Raw genomic sequence first — 25,602 nt, 5'->3', positions numbered from 1 at the left:
ATGATATTTCACCTTGGCCCCCAGGCTCAGTTGACCTAGGTGATATGAAAGCTCTGTTTATAGTGGTTGCTGAGTGATCACTGTTTCAACACATGCAGATTATCACAATGGTTGCAGGTGGAATTTGTGAATGCATCCATAATTTACCTTATGTCAGCCTTCCCCAGTCTGGTGCCCTCAGAATGTTTTGGGGTTGTATTCAAAGTAGCACCATGGAGATTGTTTCATCGGGCAAGCATTTCTGTTTCCAGATAGGATGAGATCTCCCCTCTCCTTCCCACAACCCATGCTGTTCTGGGGGTTCTCCTGAACCCCTGGAACAGATTTGGGAGGATGCAGAGGGTGTGCAGGGGGAGAAGAGGGGGCAAAGTCCCATTATTGCAGCGTGACTCATTGTGCAGGCTTCTGCTAGTGCAGCGAGTTAATCAAATATGGCCCATTGACTACAACTCCCATGATCCTTGACAATTGGCCATCCTGTCTGGGACCAATGGGAGTTGTAGCCCAAGCCCTCTGAAGGACAGTAGTGTTAGAATTCCTGCTCCATGACTGCAGTCATGGGATTTTTGTCTATCACAGGACAGTGTATATTTTGACTCCACAAAGTGGGAAGTGACGGAGACAGGAAGCTTCCGAACGATCGACCAGGAGGGAGAGAACATGCCAGTCGGGCATGTTTCTCTGCCAGGGTCCTACTCAAGAGTAGGATGAGCGGCTGACAAGTAGGTAGGGGAAGGCTGCCCAGCCTTCCAGCTTTGGAACCTTTGGAGTACATTTCCTTTGTACAATTGTACAATTAATTGACTTCAGGCACACATCAGTAAAATACTGCATTGCATGAGCTCAGGAAAGCTGTAATTAGTTGAGCCGGTAAGAGATGAGCGAGTCTTTAATTTTAAAATATAGACTTTGATAAGCTGCATTACATATGTGCAATAGGTGATCAGATGGAAAAGGAACAATGTAAAAACTGAGCATGTGCCAAGGTTTGAACACAGTCCAGAAATTTGCATTGACGTTACACTTCCAAAAAGATATGGACATTTGAAACCACAAAATCTGTGAAGGGACTCAAAAAGAGGGAACCTCATAGGAGTTTTTGCTCTCCTGGTAGTTTAAGAAATAAAGCAGTTACAAATATAACATCTAATAAACTATGGCTCCAGGAAAGGACTGATCTCGAGGACCAGTTTCTTTAAGAAGACATTCATACAGAACCATTATGTCAAAATGTGATTAGCACTGATTAGCGTGTTAACCTATTTCAATGTGTCCTAAGAAGGGCTGGAACTCTGCAGCAACTGAATGGCTGAGTTATGAATTAAGAATTCTCTGGCTCATGTCTCACTTCTGCCATGACCTCAGTAAATGGTTTGAGACAAATCACTGTTTCTTATGCTATGTAAACATTCCCAGCTTAAAAAGCAGCGAGGTTGTTCTTTTATCGCTGCGTTTCAAACCACATTTTCAGGTTGTTGCACGCATCAGCAAGGTGTGATGTAGAGTGTTACAAAGGTTGCACGCTACTCCCAACCTCTGCCAAGAGGTATCAAAATTCAGGTGGGGTTCCAGTTGCTCACCCAGGATTATTTTTCCGTTGGGAAATCAAGGCACAGCAGAGGCTAGTGTCTTTTAAGAAATATGGTATATTGTACACATATTTACACCTGGGTCTACTTTGGAGTTCAGAGCATTGCATCTCAAGAGGGGCTTGTTCCCCCAGCATTCCAGCCCTGGATTGTTGAGGCATCCTGACCTCCATATCTGACTCTGCCCCAGCCTGCCAAACTGGTTCCGGCCTCCACAGCAGCTCATGAAGTCCTGCCCGCTTCCTTTCATCTTCCCCAAAACCCCTGCTCCAAGCAACTCCTCCTCATTTGTCTTCTCGCCTCCTTTATCCAGACCTCTGTTTTTAAAAAGGATGGCATTTTTTTCTGTGTGATATCACACTCTCTCCCATCACCCAGGCAACCTCTTCCTCTCACCTGCAGAGCCTCCTGCCTGGCTGATGGTTTCTATTGATGGCTTAATGAATTGTTTCCAGAACCTTTTCTTAAGGACTTCTGTCTCAGGTCCTCACCCTGGCTTGAAAGAGAAGCTTAGCCTGTATTTTTTCACTGGCTTGGCATCTTCCCTTCAATACTCCAGATATTAACTAAATTCTACCATTTATTATTTTCTAACATTCACTAACCCTAGCAGTTATGGGTGCCTTTGCACCCCCCCTCCAAACTCTGTTACCCCAGATCTGTAACAATAAGCTTAGTTTCATCCTCACATCTGCAGTATGCAGATAATACTGATGTGTTACCAGGTTTACTGAGCTACAGTGTGGGATATGCTTGGAACTCTGCTATAGAAATGATAAGTTAAGAAGTAACGTTATGCGATTGGAAATCTGGCTCTCGTTTAGCCATTTCAGTAAGAGCTGTGTGCTGTCGAGAATTTGGCTCTAAAAGTGTTATTCCCACTTCCTGCTTTTTTATCTGTCATACAGAATGCTGATACATTTGTGGTTTGCTTGGGCGTGCTAATAGGGCATATGGTTTTGTAACAACTGCATCCACTTTGTAGCAGGTTCCACTAATGCTTTTCATAATTTAGGAGTATAATTAGTTCTGATAAAACATTATTTTTTTTAAAAAAACAACAAGACCAAACCATATGCTAGGGAATGAAAGAAACATACCCTTGTTTATAAGATTGAAAACAAACTAGCATGTGTACATGGTGCCTGGATCATTGTGCTGTGTAATGTTCCTTCATTATTTTCATGCCTGGAAGCCAGTTTTGTTTTATCTTTGTTGGTGGCTTATTCATTTCTGAGTACCGTTCGAAGTGCTAGTTCTTATCTTCAAAGCTCCTCATGGTCTACACTAGACTATCTGATGAACTGCCTTCTCCAGTATATACTCTAGCCCACATGGTCTGCTGAACATCAGAAGGCCTGTTCTGGGTCTGCCCACAGACTGAAGGGCATGTTTGGTGGTGGCACCTGTGCTGGGGAATGTCCCTTCCTAGGCAGACCCCTATGACTTTGTCAGGAGCAGGTCAGCAATAAACCACACGGAGTAAGTGAAGTTAACTCTTTATTAGACAAAACAAGGTATGCTCAGGAGTGCCTGGCCTAAAGAGCACAGGAGCTCTTCTCGGTAGGTCCTGCCCCTATGAAGCAATTGTGGAGACTGAAGGTCTCCACAGCTTTCCACCACTGCCTAAGTCTCCTCCCCACCCCCGGGTCCTTACCAAGCAATCTGAAACTATGCCGGCATGCCTGTATTTGCTCCTCCTTCTTCATTCCTCTCCTGGTCCTGGGAGACCAAGCGGGAAGGGGAGCTTGTTGTAGCAAGAGGGCAAGACACCCTGGCTTTTTCACCAGCCTGATTCATCAATGTCTGTGGGCCTCCCTCCTCTCCTGCTTCTGCTTCTGGACTTCTCTCTGCCACAAACTCTCCCTGCTCACCAAGTCCTGCTACCACTTCAGCTTCTGACGCCTCCCCCCCCAATTTCCTTCTTCCCTTGGGGGTTCCCCCATTGCTCCCTCCTACCATTCACAGAATCACAGAATGGTAGAGTTGGAAAGGACCACAAGGACAACCTCCTGCAGTGCAGGAAATTTTTTTACCCAACAAGGACTCGAACCCACAACCCTGAGATTAAGAGTCTCATGCTGTACCACTCCTTTGCATCCACCCAGCCCATGACAGACTTCTTCACTATAAGAGGCCAGATATACAGTGTCATGAAGTCTGCTAGAAGTTCACTAAAGGCCAACTCAAAGACATGTGGCTTTGCCCTTGTGTTGGTTTGTACAACTACAGCTTTTCACATAAGGAATTATTTGTTGGAAAGTGAACTGCATGAATTCAGTCCTTCTCAGTAACCTGAACACTAAGTGCAGTTACTAGGAAATATAAGTTTGTGTCCTGTATACTGAGACTTATCACAAGTTTTCTCTAGAAGGTAGGATGTTCTTGTTGTATGATTGGTATCTATTTGACAGTGTGGGCTCACCCACACTTCTGCTAGGCACAGGTCATAGCAGTTTTCCGTTTGTCCTGCTGCTCCCCCCACCCAAGAAAACCTGCTCTTTAGCGTTAAATTGGAACAAATAGCAATCCGCATACAACCCAATTACTGTTTGTTCCAATTCAGCACTTAAGATTGGGTTCCGCTGGGGGAAAGTGGTGGGGCAAACAGGTATGGCTAAGCCCTATGTCAGGCCTCAAATCCACTGCAGATCCTGAACCCAGAACCTGGCAGACTACTGGAAAGGATTTAGCCATGAGTTTGATCAAACTGTGGGAGGCAGTGGAAGACAGGAGTGCCTGGCGTGCTGTGGTCCATGGGGTCACGAAGAGTCGGACATGACTAAATGACTAAACAACAACAATGCTATTACCAGGCTCTGACCTAAATAAGAACATGAGAAGAGCCTGTTGCATCAGGTCAATGTCCCATCTGGTCCAGCACCCTGGTCTCATGTCTTTGCCTCTGTCTTACCCTTCTCAGCTTAAACAAGCACTGGTGTATCAGTTCTCACAGAGGAATACAGTTATTGCCTGTGGAAGAAGGTGGGTCTCTGCAAGAGGTGTTGAACATTACCTTACTGGGGTTGGAGAATTAGAATTAAGTTTCTGCACAAAGTGTGGCAATGATATAATATTTTGATGGGGAAGTTGAAGGATAGGGCGGTGGAGCCAGAAATTAGAGCCAACAGCTGTGTATATTCCCAGCATGTTGTGCTGACCACATAAGGTGACATCAGCAAGTTCTTGCCATATTGAACCAAGACAAGACATTACTGTGGGAACAGTAATGACCATTAAAAGCTGTTTGAGAGTACAGTGAACAAATGCATGGTACACTTGGATGACAGTACAGAGTCAGTTTCCTACTGACAATAGAAAAAATGGCAAAAGTTTCCTAATACTACTGAGGATTAGCCATTTCAAGAGCAAAGGAAGCCTTTTGTAGGCAAGCTAATCTATCTGGTAACTCGCCAGATCCATTCCTGCTGCTGATGTCGTCCTTCTTTGCTGACAATGAAGCAAATTTTGGAGCAAAATACAGTTTGTTCATATGAAGCTAAACTTCAGGAGCTGTGCTCACAGATGAATGTGATGACATAAAGGAGAGAAAAAGTAAGAAACATCTTTCATACACAGAGCTACATTAAAGTGGCTTTCCTGTTATTTTGCTCCATGCCTCTTTGGTAGTGTGGAAACTTGAATTATCAGGTTAGCCCTAACCATGTCCATCATTCATCCCTGTGTCAGTGACCAAATGGTTGTCAGTTAAGCTGATTGCATGTGACTTGAACATTCCTTGCCAGGCAGGAATTGTGCTTTTCAGTGGGTACCATGCTGCCATGATACTGTAAGACCGAGCCTGGAAAATATTGGACTAAGACCTGAGAGTCCAGGGTTTACTCCCTGGGTAACCTTGGACAAGTCACAGTCTCTCAGCCTAAACTACCTCACAGGGTTGTTGTGAGGATAAAATGGGGAGGAGAAGAACCACGAGCTCCTTGACGGAAAGATGGGATATACAGTGGTACCTCGGGTTAAGAACTTAATTCGTTTCAGAGGTCTGTTCGTAACCTGAAACAGTTCTAAACCTGAGGTACCACTTTAGCTAATGGGGTCTCGCGCCACCGCCACGCAATTTCTGTTCTCATCCTGAGGTAAAAGTCTTAACCCAAGGTACTATTTCTGGGTTAGTGGAGTCTGTAACCTGAAGTGTCTGTAACCCGAGGTACCACTGTAAATGTAACAATCAGTACTATTTTTCTAGAAAAATAGGTGCTGGGACTCATCATGAACTTGTTCCCTTATAATGGCAATGGTGCTCACTTGAGAGTTGCTAGAACTGAATTTCAGAGAGCTTCAGCTGGGGGAAAAAAAGCCCTGGTAACAATAAAATTAAAAAAATAAGACTTCAGCCTCTGTTGATCTGTAGGAAAAATGTGCTAACACTGGTGAATTGGTACAGATTTTTTCATCTGATCAATTTAATCTGAAATCAATTTCAGCTATGGACACTTCAACTTCTCTCATATGAGCATATTTGCATTCTATTAAAGCAGTAGAATTGGTAGCTATTCCAATGTCAATGAAAACAGGAGATGGGAACAAGAGTTATTACTTACACCACTGTTAGGTTAAGCCAATTCATAGAAATGAGGCGCTAGTCAAAGCCAGCTTGTCTAACTGACATGTGCCTCTCCGCTGGCTTCCTATCTATATGTAATTCCGACCAGCCTCTTTATCTGATTCTACAAGTATTACTGATGCCACAGCATTATCTGATTTGGCCTGTTTTCCCAAGAGCTCTGATGAGTATATATCTTACACTAGATGAAAGAAAACAAGATTAGGTTGATCCTCTTCTGACATCCTCCGTGTCAGCAAATTCCATGGAAAGATTTCTTTCTGATCTCCGCAAAACCAATGTAGAAGTCATGTAATTAAAAGCACACGTTGATAATTATTGAAAATTGAAGCACTGTTTCCCAGAACAACAAAGGTTTAAGTAAATAACCAGAACACTCATGTACCTACCACATAAAATGAGACAAAAATTCACTGCCTTGAAGAGTTACGCAATATTTTCTTCATACTGTTGAAAACAACGTAAACACTAACCTTTTAATTTTTAATTTTCCCCTTTACTTTTATCATCTTGGGTGTACGATATATATCCAATTTTACATATGAGAGTGGCTTTTGGTGGTTTGTGCATATTCTATGCAAAAGGATGCTGAGGTAGTGTAGTGTTGGTAAAATTATTATTGCCAGGCTCATTCAGTCATGTATTTGCAGCATTTACCAAATGAGATGCTTTAAAGCAATGTAGTTATTTGGCTGCTTTTAAAAAAGTACAAACTGCTTACTGTTAATAATGCTGGCTGGGTATATGTTTTGTTCTGGAACAACTTTTATTAGCCACATCAATGAAGAAACCAGGTTTTGTTTGTCCTGTTCTGTTTTCATGCTTGGAACACCATGAAATCAGTGTTCTTGTAATATTTCCCCTCGCCCCCTTTTTGCATCTAATCTCTCCTGGTTCCACTTTACTGGAATTCTGCACAGATTTCCTTGTGGGGGGGATGAAGAATTTGAAGCAGTGCAAGTCAAAAATCCATTCTGTGTGCCAAACCAGCAAATTCCATTTGTTTATTTCTCATACTTCTTTCATTTCACTCGTATGCAAATATCTAAAATAGCAAGTTTGCTATGTTGATTTCCCTCTCATCTTTTGTTACCAAGTTAGCACAATCTACCATATTTTTTGCACTCTCAATTAAATAATGTGGAACAGAGATGGGAAGATTTCAGGCTTGTAGGATCTAATTTGCTTTTCTACTAGGAACCCTGTGGTACATGTATTTAGGAGAGTGTGTGTACTTAACACATGACTCTAAAACATGATTATGAGAGGTGAAAACTTTCCCAGAGAAGCATCATACTATTGTGTGCCTAAACAGGTTGTTCACATCACACCGATGGTTTATTTGGGACAATCAATAGAGCATCCATTTACAACAAAACAAAACCAAAAGAATAATAAGTCATATGTTGGCTAATATGGTGCAGCGTAAACATAAAATCACAGGTGCATTTAAACTCACAACTTAACACATTTATACTCCCAGCCTAAAGAAATCAGAGATGCTAATCTCCAACATAAATAAAGCAGTGGAATTATGAAATTCCTAGAAAACAGAGAAAGATCGCAAAGTTCAATCTCCTGTGCTTGGAGAGGCTCTTGAAGCTTTTGATTATGATATGCATGTGAAACAGCATGCATGGAAGTGCAAAAGTATTTGCCTGAGTATGTGTGAACCAGAGAAAAGTCAGGTCAAGCGTTCTCCCATTACACCCCAAATACCACTGTTCAGAGCCAGGTGCACTCTAGTGGCTCTGGAGGGTCGACCTCCTCGTAGGATTAAGAGACAGGCTGCCTCTGAGCACATGCTCGGTTCAGGAATTGGGCCCAGTTACAAAATGAAGCTCAGAGACATTCCTTACATAAACCCACTCCTGGTTTTATCCCCAAGCTTTTTTGTGTTAGATCATTCATTCTGTTGTAGTCAACGGAATAGAGCTATTGGTCATGTTGGGTGCGTGTGGTGCCCATAACAATTTCTCCTGTTTGCAAATGTGCCATCAGGCCCCAGCAAGTTGGCAATCTTTGTACTAGGAGATCCTGGTTAGCCTTCCCCCAAGAACTGCTCACCAATAAAAATTTACTGCTCATCAATAAAAAGCATGTTCTACAATCATTAAGTAATTGGCCGACCCACCCTTAAATGATGTGAAATCTCCAAATAGGTTATTATTATGTGATGTTCATGTCACTTACTGATAGGGTGGAGTAAGATCCCACAAAACATCTGAGTCACCATGAGAGCCAAGTACTTTTTCCTGAAAAGGAAGTAGACTGAAATGCTCATGACCCATTACAGTTCAGTAGCAAATTGAATTGGCCTGAAAGGAAACATTGGCCAATGTTTATTTTTCCACCACAATCCTGAGACACCAAGTGTTTCCTAAACCCCACAGGTATTGTTCACGTTCATAATAGATATTTATTTTTAGAGTGGGGGCACAGATCTTCTAAGAGAGAAAAATGCCACTGGTTGAGTGGGGATATTCTGTTTAGGTATTCAAGAGCCTAGGAGCCACTGGGTTGGATTTCAGTGGGACCAACTTAGTCTGAACCCATAAACCTTCATATCATCATTTTCCTAATGGAAATAAGGCTACAAAGAAGAACTCTGTGCTTGATTTTTCTCCTTCAACTGGGGCAAATAAAATGGTGAAGCAGCTACAGAGCTTAAGGATGGCAATGGAGAAGGAACCAGGGTATTGGAAACTACAATAGTACATGGTAAGCTGCCTTATCGCAAGTTAGACCTTGGTCCATCCAGGTTATCTTAGCATTGTGTATAATGAATGGCCACAAACTAGTTTCAGGTGAGGTCTTTTTTAGCTGCCTCTGGAGATGCAGGGTGGGGATTGACCCAGGACCTTCTGCATGCAAAGCATCTGATCTGCCACTGAGTTAAAGCCCTTCCAGCAATAATGCTTCACAGTTGCGTGGCACATACTGAGAGCTCAGAGTGCTATGCACATGCTTTATACCAGTAACAGCTACTTCTACCGGGGAAGGCTTACTGAATTCATTGAAACTATTTTCACTATGCATTTGCATGTTTTTTGTCTTCATAATCACTGTAATTAGATTAAGTGCCTAATTAATATTACAGACAGAGGTTGTTTTTTTTCCCCTTGCGAAAAACGTTGCAAGAACAGAGACGGAAGAGGATAACATGGCGAGATTTTAAGCCACAGAGGATAATGGTCTTTACTGATTAGTTCAAGAGAGGAGCTTCTACATCTTACAATAGTTTAGGAGAGGCAGAGAGGTGCAGTTGGAGAGAAACTGGTAATGATTAGGTGGATGAAAGCCTTTTCTGAGGGCAGGAAAGCTACATAGGAAAATGGAAATTATGAAGGGAGGGAAGGAGAGAAGTATGAAATTGTGACAAATGTTGCATGTGAGAATGAAAGCCAGAAATTGAAAATATTTGTATGGACAAAAATATTAAATATTCTGCAGTGGGAAACTTGGGGGGAAGCTACAGTTTTGTATGGTCTTGCCAAGTCCTTTTAGTGACTAAGGAACTTGTTGAAGAGCTAAGCATTTTAATTGTTGCCAAAACTGAATATGGCCCTGTTATTGGAGGCTGCAATCTGGTACCAACTTACCTGGGAGTAAGTTACACCAAACTTAATGGGGCTTACATCTGAGGAGACTTTGGACTGCAGCAATAGTTTTGCCATCTTCCTCCTTCACTTTTAAAATGGTTGCCTCTCATAAAGTTTGGCAAAGTTCTGTTTCATTGTGTATGGCTGACTGACAACTGCAGTGAACCTGCCTGGATGCTTAAATGAGATATCAAAGTACTTTCTGCAGAATTTCATCGAAAAAGGTGTTGTTTATAATTATTATGAAAGTATCTTACTTTAAAAAAAAAGAATAATACATTGTTACTGGTTTGGAAGTTCCTGTGCAGATGGCATAAAAATAAACAAATATTTTCCCACATGTTTTCAAATTTTCAAATAAAACTAAAAGCCCTAGCATTCAATTTTATTTTATTTTTGGTTTTGTTTTATCCAGGTCAGGATGAGATCCCGAAATCAAGGTGGAGAAAGCTCATCCAACGGGCATTTCTCCAAGTCAAAGACCATTATAAGCAACACAGAAAACCAAAACCTTCCGGAAGATGCAAAGAAAAAGAACAAATCTAACCGGAAAGAAGATGAAGGCTCAGGCTCAAGCAACGTCAAGCAGCACAGCAGACTGCCAGGTCCTAGTGAGCGGAAAAGCAAGAAATCAATAGATCTTTCTAAAGAGGATCTGATTCGTCTCCTTAGTATAATGGAAGGAGAACTGCAGGTATATCAGAAATTCTCTGCCCCTCTATTTTTTTGAAATATTTTTTGCTTCTGTGCTATAGAAGACATTTGTGCCTTGACATATATAACACAGAGTTCCTGTGTACATGTGCCATATAACCCAACCATTTTGAAGACGTATGCCTGGGCTCCTTTGGGAGGAAGGACTTATAAAAAATCAATAATGAATGAATGAATGAATGATCTTAGGGAGAACACTTGGACTCTCCTTCAAAGGCATAAAGTCCCAGTTGACTTGGAAGAAAGGAGAAGCTGAGTCTCCTCTCTGAGGTCAAGAAAGATTGAAGGCCAAACTACATCCCTGTGATCTCTGTAAAGGAAATGAGAGCCCAGTTAGTCAGCATCTAAGTCTGTATGACTCCATCTGTCTCATAACAGCATCCAAAAATCACTAATTAGGAAAGAAAGAAAAAATCCCATTGTACAAGACAGCATCACACAAACAGAACAGGGAAGCCTTTTGCCAGAAAATACACAGAAACATATAATACTTCTCCGCCCAACAAAAGCAGTACTGAAACTCAGCACCTATTATACCAGCATTTGTTGAAGCTATTGAAATGAATAGACTGAATGATCCACAGGGTGGTTGTGTGTCTGTTTTAAAGAAACTATTGCCCCCCAAACCTTCCTTTCCCCCCATGATGACTCCATGATGTCAAATCAATGGATAGAGGGGCCCAGATGATAATAAGCTAAAGGTGGAGAGTCTGGCAGGACTGCGCAGCTATTACAGTGACCTAATACAGTGGTACCTCGGGTTACAAACTTAATTCGTTCCGGAGGTCCGTTCTTAACCTGAAACCATTCTTAACCTGAGGTACCAGTTTAGCTAATGGGGCCTCCTGCTGCCACTGCACCGCTGGCAAGCAATTTCTGTTCTCATCCTGAGGTAAAGTTCTTAACCCGAGGTACTACTTCCAGGTTAGCGGAGTCTGTAACCCGAAGTGTTTGTAACCCAAGGTACCACTGTACATTGTAGCATGTTATATATGCTTTTCTTTTCCTTTGCTGTATGCAGTCAACTCCTTCCTCGGTGTTTTGAATCATGGAGCTTTAACCATAGTCTTTTTTCTCTGGGTCTTCCTATACAAAGAGCCAACGGCTGACTAGCCCTGCAGCTGTTTCTGGTGTTACACTAATGCCAGGCATCTGCAAACAAATCTTTATACATTTTGCGGTGATGCAACAGGGAGGGGCTAACTTTGCTATCAGAGTTTATCCTGTTGTGGAAGAAGGCAGCTGGATTTTTATGACGTGGTTGAAAAATCCACTGAAATGCTTGACAGACTGGGTGAGGGGAGGTAGGAGGCAGGAAGAAGCACCACCTAACCAAAATAGATAAGGAAAGGACCTTTCGAACACATGAGGCAGGAGATAGGAGAGGAACCTCCTGTTAACAACACAAGCGCCACCCAGATACCTCTTCAGATATCATAGAGCTCCAATTCCCATCAGCCCCAGCCAGCACAGCCAATAGTAGTCCAGCAGCATCTGGTTGAACTAGCTACCTCATTCCCCTTCCAAAATAAATGAAACCAGGCTAATCGACAGCAGGGATTTTTCTTTGCTAGCAGCTACAAATGGAAGGATAGTTTTGCATTAAACAGCCATCATGTCACAACAGAAGCACTTGCTAGGGCAATGCACACAATGTGACTGATTTAGTCATAATCAGGGGTGCCTGGTAGGAGGGTGGGGGCAACCCCCCAAATATTATAAATGAAGGGGCCAGGCCCCTTCAAAGTTCTGTAGTGGTTTCTTGCAGCCCTACCTGGTAATGCCAGTGATTTAACACTATTCCATTGGCCTATGGCCCTTTCCTACGGTATAATCGCTATGCCATAGTGGAGCACTTCTGCTTCCTTTGCTGTGTGAGGGAACGCGTGTCTGTGTGTGTGCTCAGAATAAAGGAAGTCTGACACAATAATGCCATTCATCACATACCTCTGTGTTCTTGCATTGCCTAGGTTATCAATAGATATCAATAGATTATCAATAGACTGGGATCGCTTGGTCTTCTTTTCAGGTGCAGGCCACACAGCTTTTGCAAAATATATGCCTTCTTAATGAGAACAAATGCAAAACAGCCAACTTCAGAAGGATTTGCCTTTCTAGTTTTGTGTGTATCTGGTTTAAAGGCTCCACCTGTTGGCCAGCTCAAATGGAACAAGTGCTGCACATCAAAGTACTGCTGTTCCTGTCTTTTGCTCAGTAGGCATTTAACTTGACTTTCTTTTTTAAAAAATAATAATACCAGTTGCCTGAACAATTGACATCTTAAGAAATGCCATTAGATTCTTGCCAAAATATCAAACAAGTGTGTCATTGGGCATATTCCCATCAGATATCAACACTTTGCAAAGAACTTTGCAAATTAAATATGTGGCAATAAAAAATGAGGGACAATTTGCATTCTTAGTTATGATACTGCCACCAAAATTATGTGGGAACTAAATTAAGTCCAAAACCCATTTTGCTGACCCATCTGTTTACCACAAAATAGATACTTGTGCTGCTCTTCTTAAGTGATCAGTCAGGGCTTTACAATAGCTCAAGCATAGGAAACCTGTAAGCCTCTGGATGTTCTTGAACTCCCAATTCCTGTCAGCCCCAACCAGCATGGGCAATAATCCGGAATAATGGGACCTGTAAATTAACAACATCTGGAGGACCACAATTTGCCATTCCTGCTGTAGATGAAACTAGGCCTAGATGGTGTGGAGGGGAGATATTTTACAAAGGGGAAGGCTCCCCCACTGAGAAGGCTCTCTCACATGATACCACAATGCGAGCAGCAAGCCTCAGCCAGAGGTTGTAGAGCCAAGAAAGCACAGCCAGTTTTATGGTGAGCTAGGCCTTGAAGTGGGCTTCACTACGCTATGACTTGTGAACGTTCCTTGCACATATAAACAGTGGAATAACTCAGTTGGTAGAGAATGGGACTCTTAATCTCAGTTTCATGGGTTTGAGCCCCACGTTGGGCAAAAGAGTTCTGTGTTGCAGGGGGTCGGGCTAGATGACCCTCGTGGTCTCTTCCAACTCTACAATTCTATGTTTCAAAATACAACAGGCCCAATCCTTTCATGGTTACTACTTTTTTGCAACTCAGTATGACCTCTTGGTACTTGTACACTATTTGTGTCTTCTACTCTGGTGTCTATATCCAAGCAAGACATGGACCACCCAAAGCTTGCCTTTTTTCCTGTCTCCTGTGTGTGTTTATTCAGTGATTCGTTTAGGTAACACTGGCTTGGATCCAAGGAAGCATTTGAGAGAGTGGATGGCGCTTTCACTTGCGCAAAGGGGTGGTGGTCTTGGATTTCTGCCGTTTCCTCCACACAGCTGCAGCCCCCAGGCCACATCAAATGCTATTCTGGAGTACGCCCCTAACTCTCAAGAGAAGCTTCTTTTTTGGGTGGCGGGGAGGGGATGAGGCTTCAGGAAAGCCTCTTTCCATGAGCAGAGCAGAACTCACAGTTCCCAGGCTCCACACCTCTCTGTGAGAAATTTGATTCCTAATCTAAGGGCAAAGCTAGACCTGACTATGCTAGATGTGATCAATTTGACAAGGCATGTCTGTGATTTTTGATTAGCAAAAATGTAAGCAGGGATGGTGAATCTGTCAATTTCGGTTTCTCTCAGTTTCTCAGTCTGAAGTTCCGTTGTCCACCTCTTTTTATTTTAATGTCTTTGTGAAAATTCACCAGCATTTTAGCGCAAATTTCTCCTTATAAACACATTTGCACTCAGTTTCCCCTAATAGAAAAATTCATTGCAAAAAATGTGTATCTTATTTTCAGTAATACAGTATGTGATTTTTAAAAAATGCATACTTTACCCCCAGCACATGCTTTTTTGAACATGACTTGGCTGCAGAAATGTATTGCAAAATTCAGATATGTGCAAATTTTGAACGGAAGGTTGCATTTTGGTTCCCATGCGCTTTTGGGAAGTGTGAGTTTGGTAGATTCACCTTTCAGTGAGAGATGAATCGATTTTTTCCACCATCCCAACACAAGGGGCCCTGAGCTGAAACGCGACCAGAGTGTGGAGGAGGGGGGCTTTAACCCTTTGCCCCTGCTGCAGTCCTGGTTGGAATCAACACACACACTTGCAGGTCACAAAGGGAGGAAAGCTCCTGGTGCCAATGGGAGCTTTTCTCCCATTGCAAATTTATTTTGTTTAAAACATTTCCAAACCACTTAATATTTCTAAATTTCTAAATAGTAAGTTCTATGTACAATATAAAAACAATGCCTTTTAAAACCACAGTACAGCTTAAAACCAAGGAAACAGTGTAACAACACATAGAAGCAATTAAAACAGAAATTCAAGGGATTCATACATGGAAGTCAGGTTGCTCAGAAGGGAAGGTGGCCCTCAAGCTACAGAATCTTCCCCATCCTTGCTCTATCCACACCTCCTGAACTTCACAGCTGTTCCCCCACCAGTTTTCCATGTTCACTGTGGGAATTGTGTCCTCCCCCCAACCCAATGGGATGGCAAAGAAGCTGCACTGCTGCAGGAAGCTGGATAATCTGAAGGACAAAACAGGCAATATATTAAGCTTTCAATGTGTAGTGTTTTTTTTTTCTTTTAACAATGCCAGTTCCCTGGGATTGGAAACTCAGGATTAGAGGATTGCCCCAGAGCCTTGTTCTTCTTTCCTCCTTCTTCTTTCTTTGGTCTTGGTCAAATGGCTGCAGGCTTTACTCAGCATCATAACACAGTTACTCGACTTGAGCACAACCAACAGATGCCCATGGGCGTCCTTTCGTCTTCATGAGAGCCTCCAGCAATCGCTGGAAAAGAGAATAACACTGCTCTGGTTCCCCTCAGCAACTCCAGCCACTGATAAACCTGATGGACACAATATCTGCAGATGGCTAAATTTGGCCATGAGAGCATTTATAATAACCGGCGAGGGCAAACCACGAGTCAGCTGGTTTGTCCATTGTGATGCCTTAATTCCTGAAGCATGTAAGACATATCGCAACACACTTTGATCTGTGTACATAATCTACATTGACCTTTTGATTTTGCTTCTTGTAATGCCAAGGATCACGGAACCGTAGGCTTGCGACTAACCTTCCCCTTTGGTGCGATAATACAGAACAAGGCTCCCTTTCAGTGTCAACAAAACAAGAAATGATATCTTTCAGCCCTTAAAAAGTCTGACAACATCAAGCAGTGTATATAGTTAATTCCTGGTCATGGGAATTTGCTGTCCCCAGGCCAGACTACAGATAATGAATTATGTCAGTGAAAAGGCTCTGGTGGCCGGTTCTTTTCACAGAAAAAGTGACATCATCTGTGCAGCTCTCTGGCAATAAAGCCGAACCAAAAGCTATATGGCAGGAAATAACAGACAGATGTCTTCCAGGGCGCATTTGATCTGTTTCAAAGCCTGATGTAAGAATTAACAAAGTGGGGCTCTGCTGCATCGCCACAGTTCTCACCTCCTCATTTTGTCTTCTGAACGTTTGGGGGCAAAGCCCCCAGCCCCATTGGAAGTTTATATATATAGTTGCATACACTTGCACACACACACACACAGAGAGAGAGAGAGAGAGAGAGAGAGAGAGAGAGAGAATGAGAATAATATAATAGGCTCACTGGTTTAGATCAGCGGTCTGTCTGGCCCAATATCCTGCCTTTGACATCAGACTTTATTAGTTGCTTGAGGGTGTGTGCAAGCCAGCACAGCATTATTATGTAACAGAGTTAGTCCATTCATTGAATTGGTATAACTGGTACTTCACTGGACTATTAATTTGTCTCTCCTGAATAAGGGATGTTGTTGTGTTGCTGATACATGGGAAAAAGTTTTAACTGTATATTTTATCTTTTAAAAAGACATCTAAGTAGTGGGGTGTGCCTGGTGCTGCCTGGGAATCTGTAGAAACTTTTTTTTTAATGGATTGTGTAATTCGTGAGTTTGGATATGTCACACCAAAAACTGGGCAAAGTCACAACTCAGTTTGGTCCTCCATCTTGATTAAAAATGGTGCCCAGCACCCAAACTTTGATGAAGACTATGCACCCCGCACCTCGTGAACCCTCATGCTGAGTTTGGTGACAATATCTTGAGAGGCACCCACCAAATGGACAAAGTCACTTTTTTGTCCACTATCTTGATTCAAAATGGCACCCAGAAACCAAACAGTGACAAAGTCTGCCACCCCCACCTCAGAAACCTTGGTGCCAAACTTGGCATTGTCATCTCGAGAGGTGGGTGGACAGACAAGCAAACCACTTTCCAAATTTATAGTACAGTACTTAACCTGAGGTGCCACTGTAGATGCAAGTGGAGAACCTCGAGCCTAGGGGCTGAATGTGAGCCTCGAGACCTCTTCATCTGGCCCTTGAAACTCTCCCCAGGTCACATCCCTCACAGGCCTTGCTCCATACCCAGAATGTTTGTGACTGGCTGGAATATGTCCTTGAGGCCTTATAATGCCTCATGACTAGATGGAGGATGGAAAGCGGCCTTTGTGAGTGTGTGTGGAAACTCACATACTGTAGAAAAGAAACATTTGCATGTTTTTCTCAGCCTGCATTTGCTTCTGGCAGACCCCAGGTCTTTGCGGGGGCAAAGCATAATCTAGTGGGCCTTCTGTTGTGTTGATGGGCTCCTTCGATTTTCTTGGTGGCGGCAGCACTCCAAAGGTGGAAGCCGCCACTTAAATTTCCCACAAAGCCCTGGGATCCCCAAAATATTGTCATTCTAGTGTATTGTGAGAAATTAAAATGGAGACTCATGGTCCCAGTTTCCCATTGTGAAGTGTGTAGGACAGGTTTTGGTGGTGGGTGGTGGTGGTGGACAACCCTGTGGGGAGTCCAGAGGCCCTAGCAGCTGCCCCAGGATGCTGATGCCGGGCCTGTATTGCATGTAGATATGTTGTCAACCAGGATGATGAACGTCTGAAAGACACATGCCGTACTATCCTAAATTGCCAGAAACTGAAGAGAACTTTTCTTTTGGCTGTGAGAGATAACTTTAGCAGCTGCCTGAGAACAGGCACCTGAAATTCTTTAATGGGCTACCTTGTGAGTTTTTATTTATGTTCTTTGTCAGGCCCAGTGCACAGAGTCCTTTAAAATTTAGAAAATGTACCACTGGTATGACCACAACACTGCACTGGGGATCCATGACCTTATCTTATTTCTGATCCTAGTACGCAGCAGCTGTTACACTATTAATAAACTGAATGAGGAATACAGAGTGCTCATGTCCAGAGTTTGACAGTTACGGGTGTAGCATAATCAGAAGAAAAAGTCTGGACTTAGTAAACTTTGATCCCCTGTTTCATGGTGCCTGTAGTCATGTACCCCAAGCTGTGCACCATAAAGGCTCGAAGAGCCTTCTTGGGAAGTTAATAATATCCAATAAATCTCAAAAGATTTCATGAAGAACTTTATTTATGAGTGGTGCTATTTGTCTTTAGCATTGCTAAGCTCCTTCCATGTGCAATGGTCATTATATAATTGAAGTAACAGATCTCTTTTAACAGCAGAGTTCAATTATTATCTTACACGGCACATCAATCAGCTAGGAAACAAAGTTGTTGGTGGCTAAGAGGCAATGATGCTTTATGCTTCATGAGCATCTTATACTGAACCTAAAATTAACTAGCTAATGGGGTGTTGCTTCCACCCAGGGAATGCTCAGATTGCTGATGGTTAAACAATTCTGGATGTGTTGCGAATCAGTACTTTTAACTCAAATAATTACTACAGCAGCATCCTATGCAAAGCAGGTATGCCAGAGCTTTGAAGACAACATGCTAGGGACTATGAATGCCCCAGAAGTATTTGCTTTCCTGGATCAGACCAGAGGGCCGTCTAACCCAACATTCTCTTTCTAACAAGAATCAGTAAACCTTCTCTGGAAGCCCAGCACACCCAGGTTCTTTCAACTAGACTACTATCATGTGTTCAGTGTGGGGCTGCTCTTGAAAGCTGTTTGGAAGGCACAATTAGTTCAGAATGCAGCAGCTGGATAAATAGCTACAAGGAGTATATAATTTCAGTTCCTTGTGAGCTCTACTGGTTGCTGATCTCCCCTAAGCTTCCTCTTTCTCTGGGGCCTTCTGAGGCTTTAAAAGACATCAGCCTGAGTCTGGAGGCTTGAAACATCGTCCAAGCCCCACCCTTACTTAGCTGAAACCAATCCTGGCTGACAGGGCTACTCATGAGTAAGCCATGGGTTTAACAGCTTCTTCCCCACAGCATGGCAAAATGGTGATAGCCATTCCTTGTTGCTTGTTCCCAGCTTCTGGTTTTCTGAGGTAAACTACACCCAAAAATGGAGGTTGCATACATCTATTATGGCAGTCAGTAGATATGACCACTACAAATATGTTAAATCCCGTTTTTCAAAGCCTTGAAGCTGGCATCAGTGATCAGCCCTTGGGTCTGCAGGCTTCTCAGATGAGGAGCAAGAATGGGAGGTGGCTCATTGTATGGGCTCTCCTGTGTAAACTGCTTCGAGACTGCTGTCATTAAGCTTTATACAAATTGTTGAAATAAAATGAATGAATGAAAGGAGTAGGACCCTTCCCACACTAATGATCCTATTGGAACTGGACATCCCTGCCCCACCACTGGAGGTCCCCACAGCAGCTGCCTTGGTTCCTGGAGGGCGCTCTGATGCCTGCCTACCACCCACAGGGCCTCAGATGAGGAATTCAGAACTCCCCCCAAAGTGCCCAGCTTACACATGGACACCATTGGATACAGCCCATAGTACATCAGCGGTCGAGAATGCTGCTATTTCATTGTTTTAGTAATTAAATAATAGTAGTCCGTGTGCTGCGCTGGCTCGCCAGATGCAGCTTGTCACGCTGGCCACGTGACCCGGAAGTGTCTGCGGACAGCGCTGGCTCCCGGCCTATAGAGTGAGATGAGCGCACAACCCTAGAGTCTGGCAAGACTGGCCCGAACGGGCAGGGGTACCTTTACCTTTTAGTAGTAATATTAATAATATTGTCAATTTGCAGGCTCGAGAAGATGTGATCCATATGCTGAAAACAGAGAAAATAAAGCCTGAAATTCTGGAGGCGCACTATGGCTCTTCAGCTCCAGAGAATGTCCTCAGGATATTGCACAGGGATGCTACCCTTGCCCATGAGAAATCAACAGGGGAAGATGTATATGAGAAGCCAATTTCAGAGGTAAGCACCTTTCAAATTACTTTAGGAACCTTGAGTCAGGATGTCCTTTTCATTTTGACTTGCATTTGCAATTTGCTTTACAAAATACCATGACTGAAGGCATGGGCACACCCCCAACCTTGCATGTCTCTGTTTTCATCTCTTGCACAACATGTGGCAGTGGCAACACTTGCGTACATAGATACCTAATCTGTTCCTCTACAGTGATAGTGTGTTAGCGCTCAACACATTGCATGTTTGCAAAGTTTCCGAGAATTAAAATTCTAGAAAGCAGACTTGGAGACTGTGATTGGAGAAACACATGCCTTTGAGTAAGGGAACACTGTGAGAATTACCTCTGAGGAAACATGCATGTTCTGAATGTGGAACCAAGGGCAACAGTATGTTACCATTTGCAAATTTCCACAGCAGCACAACACACCAGTGACCAAGCCACTGTGATATCTGTATGTAGTCCTGTGAAGTTGACTGTGTTTTCTCTCAAACAGGGATGGAGAACACCAAGCCCAGAAGCCAAATGTGGTCTGTTGGTCTTGAAAGCATAAGCCCCAGGGACACTGTGGGGTTTGGGGTGTGTGAATCACCCTGTGTTCCAAATCCCATTTAGTTATTCCACAGAAACTTCTAGACTTCTGATTAACTTGCTGACTCTATATAATGGATGACTATTATTACAGAATGGGTCTCTGTGCTAGGCATAGATGCCAAAGGAAGACTCCCCCCCCCATTTTTTTTAAAAAAAGAGAGGAGTAACTGTTAGCTGTCATTGAGAACATTGCTATAGTGATCATGAAGTATAAAAGGGCAATCACAACTAATCTTCTTAAACTGTTCTGTACAGTTTAATTCTGAAGAGATTTAAGAGTGAGCCTTTAAACCTCACTGAGAATCTTCCCTTCCTTCACACTGAAATTTCTTTTCTCCTTCCAATGAAATCTGAAATAGTGAGCCGAATAATCAGTCCCTTCCTTCAATCTAAGCTCTCATCAAAATCAAAATGTCAGTAGCTCATTGCTGAAGCAGTTTGGTAATGGTTACAATTTTAACTGTCGTCCTCCTCTACATTTGATCTGTCGTGGGCAAAGCTAATGGGAATCAGTGGTGTTTATTACTAGTGACTGCTTATAGGCAATGAAAGAGGCCATGCCACGTTTACAGTAATGCAACATCCTTGTTCAGCAGATGTACCAACGTCAGCCAACAATGTAGTTAACACAGTCCATTTTATATTTCACCCAACCAGCTGGACAGACTGGAAGAGAAGCAGAAGGAAACATACCGGCGCATGCTCGAGCAGCTCCTCCTGGCAGAGAAATGCCATCGGCGCACAGTTTACGAGCTGGAAAATGAGAAGCATAAACATACAGATTACATGAATAAGAGCGATGACTTTACCAATCTCTTGGAGCAGGAGCGTGAAAGGTGAGTATTAAGAGACAGCCTGTTGAATAAACTCTGCATTTCAGGGGTTATTCTGATGGGAAACAACGGGTTTTTCAAAGACATTTTTCAGTAGAACTACAGAATTCCAGATATTAGACATATTGTAGAGGGGAAATTAACATTTTTAATCCTAGCCTCCCATATACTGTTTCTCACTACGTATTGAACTTTTCTGCCCAACCAAAACCTATTGTCAGCTCTCTTGTACTGTTGAATCCATATTACAGATATGGGAATAATTTGTTCAAGGCTGCAGAGCTAGTCCAAGACTTTAAAAAATAAATAAATTTGGTAACAAATATACAATCAATTAGAGTTCCTCTCTGTTGCTGCCACACAAACCCTATGTCCAGCTGTATTAGTAGTAATAAAAAAAACCCCATTAATTCAACCACTGCTCATTTAAGAAGTGTACCAGTTTCCTGTGGGTCTGGGGTGGTCTATATTAATGTTCTTTCTTTGTTTCAAATGAAATAAAAGTGGACCACATAGTCCAATACTTTTTCACGTCTGAGGCAGAGTGGCAAGTGGCACCCCCTACTTCTTCAATAGTTTCCACAGCCAGCCAAATTATTTTGGCACCCAAGAAAAGAAAATCCCACATATGCCTCTTCCCCATCCCCCTGACAATAAAAATACAATAATAAATTAAAGAACTAACAACTGGGTGCCCTTTCATGACACCTAAAATCAGATGCCTGAAGCAGCTGCCTCACTTTGCCAAATATTAGGACCGGCCCTACACATATTTTTATATAATGAATCCAAGCCTCACTGATTCGCTCTGTGATTTCAGTGTGAATGTTTCAACATGCAAAGATACACTTGGAGAAATAGTTTGGATTGGTATGTGCTAAATCATGATCTGGACATATGTTTAGTCATTGAAAAAAATAGTTCAGGATGCACACTGGAAACATCAAGCAATGTCAATTTCAATATATAAAGAGCAGCAATCTGAATAATCTCTAGGATAACCAGTAAAAGAAACTGACTGGTTTATCCTAGTTTATCTGCTGTTTTGGTAGTGGTGATGGTACTCCATAGGGAATATATAACCCAATGGACTTATATCAGTTTTATAGCACAGTCAGTCATGGTTTCACCGAAAGAATGCTGAGAATTGTATTGCGATGAACTACTGAACATTTTATGGGGCATCTTCATGACATCATGAGAAAAACATCCTTCTCCTATGTTTTCCCTGTTCAGTTTCTATTCCCCATCCATAGCTCAGAAGATTTTACTTTTTTGAAGACAATAGGACAGCTGCACACTTTCCCCAGGCATAGATGACCAATCAGACAGCTGTCCACATGTTTGGGTTGGTTGTAGCCTCTATAAATTGTTCTAGAGATTCTTTCCTCTGAGATCTGTCTCTCCTCTCTAGGAATCGTCTCTATTGCTTTTATCTCTCCCAATTCCAAATAGCAGTGCTTTTATATCAGTTTCCATTAGAGTCTCCCCTGATGGGAGTCTACTTAGCTTGAACTACCACGGCTTTCTCTAATTGCTTTGCAGTGGCACCAAGATTATGGGTCGGGGACAAAGCAAAAACAGACACATAATTCCAAAGTACGTGCAGAGTTCAAGTGGAACTAAGCTAGCAAGTGTTTCTCTGTGTTCACATATTCAACGTTTGATTTTGATTTTTTCATAGTCTCTTACAGAGGGACTGTCCTGATTGTTTAAAGCAAATCACTGAAAATACAGGCAATTGATGAAATATATGACATCAGTTTTCCTGTGTAAACTACAGTTCCCATAATTCTTCAAGGGAAGTCATGTGCTTTAAATGTGCAGGGCCAGCGAGGATGTGATGGCTAGGGAGGAACAAATACACAATGCTCACTCTCCAGCCTCGCAGTTGTGAGAGAATGTCCCCAAAGGGCCTGAAAGTGGAAACACTGGCTTGCAGTTCTTGGAGCCGCTGTTTCGGAGGCCTTGGAAAACAAAACCAATGGAGCAACACTCTTCCTTATATTTCCCTGTATACGAACTGCTGGAGTTATTTAGCCTAGCGTAATCATTTAGCTTTTACGTAAGGCTTCTTTGTAGGTTAAACCGCTGATAGTGATTGGATGTTTGAATTTTCTTAGCTCAGTATCCTCAAAGTTCTTTTCTCCAGTTGAAACAGTAGGGCCCAGGTATAGAGAAACGCTGATTAATTTATTCCAATACAGAGCGCACACACACACACACGTTATCCTGCTTCAGTGCTAGCGTCACAAATATGGTCTTTGTTAATCCTCCTGGTTCCACCCCCTCTGAAAATGCACGGCTATAATTGTAGATATACGCAGGGGATCCTCGGACCCCCGGATCTTCCTCCTATGAAAACTTTCGCTCTTCTAATGACATTTTCTGCTCTCCATCCCAGCACCCCCAGCAAAGAAAGAACTGGCGAGTTTCTCAGTAGCCTGTGATAATACATTCCTCTCTGCTTCAGTCATCCTGGCACTGAGATGCTCCTTGGCTGCTCTTCTGGTGATGTAATGCTGGGACCGCATCACCTGCAAAGGAAACTGATCTGCATCTAATAAAGAGCGCAGGCCTCTTGAATCAGAAACGGGAGCACTGATGTTAGCGGATTTCAAACATCTCTCTCGTACCCCCCACCCCCCCTTTGTGCTTTTGTTATTCAGGTTTCCTTCTCTTCCCTTTCCCATGAGAAGCCAGCCCCAAGCCTTTCTTCCCAAAATGTTTTCATTTTGCTCCACTTTATTTCATATACATGAGATGCAGAGTGACTGTGGAGGTCTAAATTCAGAGAAAGGCCTTCTCCTATGATGGGCTTAAAATCTGCAGACTTCTCTCTCTGGGTTTGTGTGTGAAACAGAACGGTTGCTTTAAAAAAATTACAGCAACAGAGAATAAAAGGGCTATACTAGTGTCATTTTGCTGTCGACTAGTTGAAGCTTTGTCAGAGCATGTAGGCCGAGATTTAAACCGCTGCTTAGACTCGCGCAAGTGTGTTAACCCAGGAATAGAGACAGATTGTGTGTTAGCCCAGATGGAGGTGGGTGCTGACTCCCATCAGCCCCAGACAGCGCGGCCAACAGTAGCTGACCCTGATGTTGTAGCACAAGCTGCTTTTGAAAGCTTGGTTCCGCATAGGCAGTGCCGGGGGGGGGGAGGTAGCTCCCCATACAAACAGCTCCCCACACCCCATTGCCGGACTCATGTTGCTTTTTGACAGAAAGGCATTTTTCATAGGATTGTTTCATACAGATAGAGAAATGTGTGGGCTGAAGGCTTCCTTCTAGGCCACTGGAGTTCAGCTCTCTCCTCCTTTTCTGGGGAGGGTTCTGTAGCAGTTCCTCCCTAACACTTGTCTTTGGCTCTCACCTTGCAGCCCCTTTTTGGAGGGTTCCACCTTGAGCTACACCCCCTCCTCTGTTGCAGGAACCACACACCTGGCCTGTGAGTCAAACCAACTGGATTTACTTTAGAGAAACCTAAAGTGGGGCAAAATTCACCTTCACATAATACACTTGCCCCTTTCTGTTGCCCCCTTTTTTCTAGTGCCTCCACTGCTTTTTAAAAGCATTGCTGGGAGGCAATAGAGGCAGAAGGTGCTGTTCTTCAAGAAAAACAAGTATAGAGTCCCCTTGGGCCCAAGAAGCTAATTTTATGGTTCTTTGTAATCTGATCATAATTGGTAATTTCTAATAGCAATACACCTATAACACTATTTGAAGACCAAAAGCCAGAAGGTGGTTTCTTAAATTAGGCCTACTCAGAGTAAACCCATTGGCTTTAATGGATGTGACTAACTTGGGTCCATTTATTTCAGTGATCTACTCTGAGTACGGGACGCGGGTGGCGCTGTGGGTAAAACCTCAGTGCCTAGGACTTGCCGATCGCATGGTCGGTGGTTCGAATCCCCGTGGCGGGGTGAGCTCCCGTCGTTCGGTCCCAGCTCCTGCCCACCTAGCAGTTCGAAAGCACCCTTAAGTGCAAGTAGATAAATAGGTACCGCTTTATAACGGGAAGGTAAACAGCGTTTCCGTGTGTTGCTCTGGTGCCGGTTCACCAGAGCAGCTTCGTCACGCTGGCCACGTGACCCGGAAGTGTCTGCGGACAGCGCTGGCTCCCGGCCTCTAGAGTGAGATGAGCGCACAACCCTAGAGTCAGTCAAGATTGGCCCGTACGGGCAGGGGTACCTTTACCTTTACCTTACTCTGAGTACAACCTAGTAATTTGGATACAATCCAGAATTTTCATCTCATACAACATGATAGATTATATGTAAACATAAAATCTGTCACTTTAATTGTGCAAGGTGGTGTTTTTTTAATTTTCTGCCCGTATCTTCTGAAGGTTTCATACGTTCTGTTCGTTAGTTTTTCTCCCTTGATTCTAAAGCTATGATCCAGAGCAGCGGTGGGGGGTGGGGGTGAGCAGGACAGCACTATTGGGTGTTGTGGGAATTTATAGCATTGCAATTATTACTCCTCTCACTGTACAGTGATTAAAATCTGCAAGAA

General features: G+C 43.0%; 1 protein-coding gene across 7 annotated transcripts in view; it reads left to right on the top strand.

The window, feature by feature from the left end:
* FILIP1 (filamin A interacting protein 1) overlaps positions 1-25,602 on the top strand; it is a 94,758-nt gene that overhangs the window by 44,663 nt on the left and 24,493 nt on the right. For all 7 annotated transcript variants that reach the window (XM_053381292.1, XM_053381291.1, XM_053381297.1 and 4 more), the window contains 3 exons: positions 10,192-10,470; positions 19,496-19,669; positions 20,913-21,091. In XM_053381292.1, coding sequence (XP_053237267.1) covers positions 10,192-10,470; positions 19,496-19,669; positions 20,913-21,091 — 632 coding nt within the window. The remainder of the gene's footprint in view (positions 1-10,191; positions 10,471-19,495; positions 19,670-20,912; positions 21,092-25,602) is intronic.

Source organism: Podarcis raffonei, chromosome 3 (genome assembly GCF_027172205.1).
Source record: "Podarcis raffonei isolate rPodRaf1 chromosome 3, rPodRaf1.pri, whole genome shotgun sequence".
Classification (NCBI taxonomy): domain Eukaryota; kingdom Metazoa; phylum Chordata; class Lepidosauria; order Squamata; family Lacertidae; genus Podarcis; species Podarcis raffonei.
The sequence above is the reverse complement of the archived record's forward strand: the minus strand, read 5'-3'. Positions and strand labels throughout refer to the sequence as shown.